The 8594-nt window shown below is 41.0% G+C and overlaps 1 protein-coding gene across 1 annotated transcript; it reads right to left on the bottom strand.

Annotated features, from left to right (window-relative positions):
• Positions 1 to 28: 28 nt before the first annotated feature.
• On the bottom strand, positions 29 to 6968 carry LOC109530432 (serine/threonine-protein phosphatase 2A 55 kDa regulatory subunit B alpha isoform). The gene is made up of 10 exons (XM_019894156.1): positions 6664 to 6968; positions 5310 to 5378; positions 4102 to 4199; positions 3755 to 3920; positions 3378 to 3490; positions 2584 to 2761; positions 1929 to 2093; positions 1534 to 1703; positions 1104 to 1195; positions 29 to 905 (listed from the first exon to the last, which is right to left on the bottom strand). Exons 1-10 carry the CDS (start codon positions 6668 to 6670, stop codon positions 626 to 628), a joined length of 1338 nt encoding a protein of 445 aa, XP_019749715.1. The 5' UTR covers positions 6671 to 6968; the 3' UTR covers positions 29 to 625.
• Between the last annotated feature and the right edge of the window lie 1626 nt (positions 6969 to 8594).

Here is an 8594-nt window from a genome sequence, read left to right as displayed (position 1 = left end):
CGTGTGCGCGCGCGCACGTGTGCATGTGTGTGTAATTAAGATATGGAAGGAGACTCAAATAATACTATGAAAGCATTACAGTTAGGTTCATAAAAATGGTGTATGCACACACATTAATAACAACCCCCCAAAAAATAAAACAGACTTTCATTTTTCGCTAAGAAAATTAAACACTACTATGGCACGGGACAATAAGGGACATACTAATTAAAAAAAAAAAAAAAATTCACAGAGTCATGGGAGCAGGTTATAAAAATAAATTTGTACTCAAAAATTTTGGATCTTAATCCGTTATACCCACATTACCTCAGAAGAGGTAGGTGGTTGGGCAAAACAAAAACAAACAAAAAAAAACAACAAATAACAACGCAAAAAAAACAAACAAAAAAACCCAAAATAAAATGGCACATCACTGAAACAACAAGGCAGGTGTCACTGTCACAGACAGGTTGATGATGGGCAAGAGCGAGGCTTCCTCTGTCTCCATCTGGAACAAAGGCCGGTCACCCAGCAGCGACAAACAGGGGATGCTGGTTGTCAGCGTTACTTTGACCCACCCTGGCTGAGGCCGCGAGGCGGCAGGTGGTGCATCACGACATCTCACACACACCAGAGCTTGTGCACGTTAATTGACTTTATCCTGGAATATGTAGAGGTTGTTGGTCGTCGCTACTGCGATGATGTTGTCCTGCGGATGCCAGGCTGTGTGCAGGATCTTCTTGTTAAAGTCCAAACTGTCCACGCTGATCTCATCCTTCTTGCGCTTGCCCCCTACGCACACCTTGCGGGGTTTCAAGACTTGCATGGGCTTGATGTTTTCACGGGACGCCTCCAAAGTGACGTCGCGCCTCTGGCCCCGGTCGAACATCCGGAAGAAATTGTTGTATGAGCCGGTCATCACCACGCTAGCAGAAGAATGTAGAGAAACGGCGAAAATTTTATATTCAGGACGGAATAAACTTTTCTGAAAAAAATTTGGCAGGGAAAAAAAAAAGTGCTGCAGGTATGCAGGCAATCAATCAATATTGATGATCACAAATTAATAAAATCATGAAATTAACTGAAATCAACCAAAACAGAAGTTTTTTTTTTTTTTTAATTACCTGTCATTGCCATTCCAGCAACATTCAAACTTGTCAAAGATGCAGTCGTTTTCATAGAGCGAGCACAATTTGCTCCTCAGGTGCTCGTGAACCTGAAAGGAAAAATCAGAGCAGATTAGAGGCTCGGAAGGGCTTCTCCATTCCAGATTACGTATATTTCTAGGTCTGGTACGAATATAAACAACCCTATTCCGATGCCCTCGAATCAAGACGACTTCAGACATCAACAAGCTTCTGCGAAAATCTGAAATTGCCCTTGATATGACTTTCCAGATCAGATGGATTACAGACATGTCAGACTCACGCATCATAAATGAAGGAACAAGTAGAGCTAACCATCCTAATGCATGTGTCGATACAATTTTATTTTCATTCCAAGCAATCAGGCAAAATGTATATTTATATATAAAATATATATTTAAATAAATACCTGATAGGTCTCCACTGGCCGGTTCTCCATGTTCAAGTCCCATATCTTGACGGACAAATAGTCCCTGGTCATCATGTAGCGTCCGTTGTGGCTAAATTTCACATCCGAGATTGATGATATAATCTCGGAGAAGAACGAGCGATTACTGGGATCTTCTGGCTCTTCAAAAACTGGAGGTGCAAGAAAAAAAACACTTTCACATCTTCTTGAAAAGATGCAGATATGAATTATCGTTATTTGAGTCGTGTGAATAGGACGGAAAAAATAACGAGCCACCCACTCTGTCTTGCTCATAATTTGTCTTAGATCTGACCTACGTGGTGAAAAGGTATTTTCTTTATTTTTTATTTTTTTGGTGGGACATATGGCAACTAAGAGTGAGTGGCGTTACTCACGTTTGGAGTGCTTGTCACAGAGTGCAGAGATCCTCATGTCACACAGACGGATGGTTCCTTTGCTGCTGCTGTAGACGAAGGTGTTACACTGATGAGGATGGAACTCGGCTGCTGTGATCACCTCTGTTAGCTCCTCCATGTTGGCTGGTTTGATGTCAACAATATCTGGAGGATGCAAGGTTAAGGGGAATATGCATGCTTTCTACAACTAGCCCAGACAAAATGCATCATGCTGTAACGTGTCGGCACTTTTGAAGAAAGAGGGCAAGGCCATAAACGGTAATAAGTATAACAGAAAATCAGGACGCGCTACATAAGACTGAAAAGCCGCTGCCCTTTTTTTCATCAGTCGGTGAACGTTCTGGCATGTCACACACTTTTTTGTCCGTCAAAGAACACCCAAAACGAAAGGATTTTCTTTAAATATCCTCCTGCATCAAAGTCAGTTCATCAAACCATATAATACAAGAGGTATGACACAGCTTGAAATCAAACAGAATATGCCGAAAAGTGCTGAATGAGCTCCTCGTTCGCTGGGAAAAAAAAAAAAAAAAAAGAAAAAAGTCCATTCACATTGATCACTTTTGTAAACACAGCCAGTTATTACACGTCTGCGGAATCTGCAGTAGTGTCCAACGATGACAGAAAAAGATACTGAAGCTGCGGTCAGTGATCTCGAGGTGCCAAAGGTTAATGCGCAGGTCATCTGCCGACAAGTACGTTTCATTGTCACTGTTGACCGAGATGGAGTTGATGTGGTAGGTGTGAGCGTTGGCGAACACCCTGCGTGGGCTGGCTTCCACCATGAGGTCCATGGGTATCAAAACTGGCACCTGAGGGCATAGAAAACTTAAGCCTCTTAAAAGAGTCTCAACATCTGGCTCAACTTTTTTTTCTATAAACCAGAGCAATTCTGCCCTCTAGGGACTGACTTTGGTCAAACAACACAAATGGACGGAAATGGAAGGTCAGGGATGGGAATCTTTTCCCATCCATACCCAACAAAGGCCAGACTTACATTTTTAAAGAGTAAAAATCCTTGCTTGAAGTACATAACCCCCCCCCTCCCCCCTTTCTTGATGTCACATTAACAAATAGACTTTAAATACCCACATTGAGTGCTAAACAAAACTATGCTGTTTTAAAGTATTATACATTGTTGTTTATATAGATATGCAGATAAGACTTAAGTGGTCAAATTTGAAGTTTTAAAGAGATGGAAGGGGGCAGGGAGGAGTGAAATGAGGCAAAATTTTAATTTTTGCGAACAGCTTGAAGACCACAAACTCTGAGCTCTTTCGTTCTCATCCGATTCGGCAAGTGTACCGAGTGACCAATAAATGTACATGCGTAGGTTAGATTCTTCTGTTCGATCAGTATCTGAACTCCCTGTGTTGTTGCGTGTTGTCATCCTCGTGCTTTCGGGGTGTGTATGATTCACGGACTTACCCGTAATGAGGTGATAGTGTTGGGATCCTTGTAGCGTCCGTCTTCCTCTTTAAGATTATAGCCCTCGGGTCTCCTGTCTCGTTCACTGATTTTCCACAATTTAATGGTTTTATCTGCCAAAGAAAAAAAATATTGTCAACATTCCCGATGGCAAACGACATGAACTGAACTGCGACCACTAAAATGATTGATATACAGTATGTTTGTCAGAATTTCAGTTCACACTGTATAACCAAAACTTGATATATAGCCTTGCGTATGCAGTGATAACCATCCCAAATTCAGGTTTTTTTTCCAGTCAAGACGTGCCTGATTTATCTTCCGCAAGCACTGTGTTCCAAAATGCATCTCGTAGAATTCCTGCGTGACTAATTTACCATTGGTTGACAGCAGGAACTGAGCAGCATTCTTCTGAGGAAGCCAACGAATCTTGTTGATCTTTTCTTCAATCTCCAAACTCTTCAAGTAGTCAAACTCAGGCTCGTGACTCTGGAAAGTGCTATAAACGTTGTACTCGCTCCGAAACTGAGGCATGCTCTTATTCTGTGGCAACATCAGAAGAAGACACTCAGATAAGACAAGGACAGAGCAAGAATGGTGACAGGAATTGTTGCTGTTATAATAAAGTAAAATATAACATTGTTGCAAAAAAAATGAGCACTACAACACTTCCTTCAGCCATATTTCTGTTTGATGTCAGTGTTAACATTTCCTTGGGTCATACCTCAATTTCCTGTTGGAAAATGACCACACGTCCACCTTTGTCACCAGTGGCCAGGAGCTCACCGGTGTGGTTAAACTCAACCGTAGAGATGATGTCAGCTGAAGATATAAAAAAAAAAAAAAAAATGACAATGAACAAACTTTTGGTGAACAAAAAACATTTTCGGCTATCCGACAGTCATTTGACAGGTTATTGGTACGTGACGAAGGATAATTAGCTTGCCTTTTCGCTCACCAAATTTCAAGCAGTTAATTTTAACCTGTCAATGAGTATGTAGTGCGAGACTCCCACCGTCCATACCCAAAAATGAAAAGGAAAAAAAAAAATACATGTTGTGGCATCCTAATGCAATACATTGAAGGTAGGCCAGAGAGAGAGAAGATGTAGAGCAGACGGGATAAAGGGGAAGGCACTTTTCACATATATTTTTACTTAACCCATTCCTGTCCACTGAAGCAGAATGCCAGCACACAAAGGATTCGTGAATGTTTACGAGGAGGTCGAAGTGGACTGATTGCCTGAGGATGGAGCACCACATTGGCCATGTAAGCAATGACTAACCTACATTAATATACAGGTAATAAAGGAGTCACTAGTTTTTTGTTTTTTTACTGGATAAATGCCACAAACTAAAAATACTAATAAAATCTCTGTCATATATAGTGGGTTTTATTTACTCAACAACAAAGGACCAAACATTTATTGGAGGTCGGTCATTTATAAAGATGCAGACTTGATATGTACTGATGTATTTTTATTTTGTAATATTTGTAGCATTTTCTTTATTATTTGAGTAAATGGGGTCCAGGGGTTTTTTAATTTTAATTTTAATTTTTTTACTAAACGGTTGATGGGCTATTAACTTCCTACTGATCGGGTTTTGGGTGTATTAATTATTATTTGTTTTTAATTGGTGTCAAAATGGCAAATATGTTTTTCCTCCAGCAAATAAATTGTTCGAGTAAGTGTGCTACTCCAAAACACAACTTTCCATTCTTGGAATTTTACCATGGACTTCTTCCACACGAGGATTACTGAATGTATTAATAGCTCTGTCTTGTTATGGACTTCAACAACTAGCCGATGACATACAAATGAGTTGCATTTAAGGGCTATTATACTGTCCTATCGCTACACTGTTGTGAGCTCTTGGTAACTGATAGAAACTGGACAAATGAAACCATCTAAAATTTTGCCTTTGCGCATACCTTCGGCTACGTCGTCATCAATGGCTCCCTTCACCTGAGAGAAGCACCACTGCATGTCACCTCCAGCTCCTGGAAGTTAAAATAAACACTGAACTGAAGTTACAAAGTACAAACATGGACAAAATTGTTCGCTGAAACAAAAATCTGAAAATTAAAGAAAGAAAACCATCAATCAAAAGAATTATCTGGTTTCCTTTGGTTGAGTGTCTACTTTTATCTGTTTCTAGTTTCTGTAACCGAGATGGGGTTACTACCCCGGAACAACCATTTTTGTCAAAAATCTCTCAAATGTTTTCAGGAACCAAATATACATTGATTTTATGCAAAGGAACAATGATTGAAACAAGCTACAATTACAATATTTTACAAGAAAAATTGTTATGGACAGGGATGGGAATAACCAGTCAGTCACTTATGAGTCATCACCGTTGCCATATTCACATCATCAAAGCCGAGTCGTGACTCCAAAAAGATTTATCAACAGAAATGGATCCGGGGGTGGAGACATCAGTCTAACAGTAAAGATTAACTAGTAATTTGCTTGCTATGACGCCAAAGAAAATCTGATGAGCAGATCGTCGCAACGCAATGCATATGCCCGTGGATCCGTCTCACTTCCCCACCCAAAAGGGGGGGGGGGAAAAAGAAAAAAAAACGATGCATTGCTGACAGTATCCCTTTGGTGACCTTCTTATGCCAAACGACCAAATAGTCCTGCGAAATTCGGTCAAAACTGTCCAATTAAACAGCTCATTAAGGAGGAGATTACAAATTGCAACGGAAGTCGTGACGTTAACAGCTGATGAATGAAAAGCACAATAGTAAAATATCCGGTTGCAAAAATATTCTACGACAGGGGAACATTTTTGCACGACCACGTACATTCTTAATCTTGAGTCAAATGCAAAAGCTCCAGAGCATTTAAAAGCTAGCTCTGCGGCAATAGCATGTGGTCAATGTCAAAGTTTGAGCTAATGTTAGCTTGCAGGGTCCCTTACCACGACAGTTGTAGCATGTGTATGTTACATCATTTCTTTATTTTAGGGTGTCAAATGTCGCTTTTGTAATTTATTTAGCAGTGGCGTGCATGTCTAAAATGATGCCCTCACTGTATCACAGGGAACTTGTCGATAACACTCAGGCCAAACGCGTGATGACACCGGAGTTTCCTGACAAGCTAACGTTAGCATTAGCACTTGCTAAGTTGTGTTAGCCTGCTACTGTTAGCCAAAACTGCTACTAGGGCGTACGCAGAAACGTGCAGCGATCGAGGGCGCTTGTGCATCCCGGGCGGAGTTGCCAGGGCGTCGGCATATTCGTGATGTTTACATGTAGAACCGCCGAAATAAATTACCTGCCATGACGAGACCGGCTGGGGGCTCGCCTCAGTCAAACGGGATCCTTCCTTCCTTCCTTCCACTCCCACTCCCACGCGTTGCTTCGTGGTGGGTAACTGAACTTTCTCCTATGATGGATCTCCGCTGTCCGGCAGATCGAACCTGATCGTCGGGGCGTTCGACGAGGCGTTTTCAACGATAGTCGTCTCGACTTCCCGCTCCTGAGTGTGTTTTTCGAGTTGTCATCCCACAAGTCACTTGTCGCCCGCCCGCCACAGCCTCCTTCTCTTCTTCCGCACCTCCACACAAATGCTTCTTTACAATGCGCGCGCACGCTGTTAGGCAGATGCTCTGATGAGCGCGCATAATTGTGGAGAAAAATACTGAATGAAACCAGAAGCATAATGGCACTTCGGTCAAAATGATCTCACTGTGGCTAATATCGTCACCCTCTGAAAATAATGGCATTAGACATATTTTACCTTTTCTTTTTTTTTTTTTTCGAAACATCTCAAGATGCTGCCTGGCCACCTCTGCTGAAACTGGCTCGATTAGGCGTGTCAAACTCATTTTTCTCGCGGGCCACATTTTAGTTACCGTTTCCCTTGGAGGGCTGTTATGACTGAAACCATAGAAAGAAGTCAAGTATAACAGTTTATTCAGATATTGTTTAAGTTACTGTAGTGAGGGGTTTGGTCACAAAAAATGCTGACAATGTCTCTCTTATTTATGGCATGTGAAAAATTTTGGTAGAGATTTTATGAAGCATCGTGGAAGTTGACATCTTTGATTTGCTTTCGCCGGCCACATAAAATGATGTGGCTGGCCAGATCTGGCCCCGGGGCCTTGAGTTTGACACCAGTGGACTAGGTCCTAAGTATTGTTGCATTTTCTGGAAAAAAAAAAAAAACCCGAATGACTCGGGCCATCATTTAGGAAGGTCACGATATTTGAACACCATTCACTTGAATACCCAGATTGGGGCACATGCAGAAATACCAAATTAAAGAGCTGTTGGACACCTTTTGCTCCTTGTACTTTCTTTGCATGATTAAAACGATTCAAATTCAAAATATTCACTTCGGGAGACAGAAGTGTCACACAAGTTCGAGCAACGGTGTCACAAAATATGTATTTTAAACCTCAACTAAATTGCGAGTTTTCTCCTTCAATGTATGCGAGATGATCAACCAGCACAAAAAAAGAAACAGCTCAAAAACCTTATGTGAGCAAAAGAAGTACAGACATTTTTTTAATTCTTTGAAATAAAGCGATCTTTGATTAAACTTTGCTGCTGACCAGTGTTATGACAGGAGCAAACCTAGGATGGCTTTACTGTGTATCTTCATGCGATAATTAGTTGATTATTTTTCCCTCCAAAAAGCAACCTGAAAGGAACGTCATTATCTTGAATTTGAAATTTAGAGTTGTGATTCGCAACGACTGTGCCCGTGGCACATGAGTGTGCCGTGAGGTATGTATCATCGGTGTGCTGCAAAAATTCAGTTGTATTTATTATTTACTGCAAATAATATAGTTGTCTTCATTTAGCTATGCCTGCAGCGCACAGTAACCGGGAGGAAAAAGCTCCATTATATAGCAGAATGTAAAATTAACATGTGTGTCCCCATTTCGCTATTCATCCAACGTAGTTGCTTTGTGTTCAATTGAATATGTCAAGATTTCAAGGAAATTTGAGTGGGATTTGCGATGAGATCACTATATGCGTTTTTGTGTTTTTGTTTTGTGGTGTGCCGTGATTTATCCCGTGCTTGGATTATTTATTTATTCTTTGTCCTGTGACCACTGGTGGGCAGCATAGTTCAACACGAACGCTTTCTCACATCCCGGAAGTAGAATTCTAGAAATATTTTTGACGTCAATCACACATCACTAAATAAAGTTTGAATTTTCCTCGTGCCTGCCTACTGCAAAAGTGTCTCGAGCA

This window comes from Hippocampus comes, unplaced genomic scaffold (genome assembly GCF_001891065.2).
Source record: "Hippocampus comes isolate QL1 unplaced genomic scaffold, H_comes_QL1_v1.1 scaffold123, whole genome shotgun sequence".
Taxonomy (NCBI): domain Eukaryota; kingdom Metazoa; phylum Chordata; class Actinopteri; order Syngnathiformes; family Syngnathidae; genus Hippocampus; species Hippocampus comes.
This window is presented reverse-complemented; position numbering and strand designations above follow the sequence as displayed.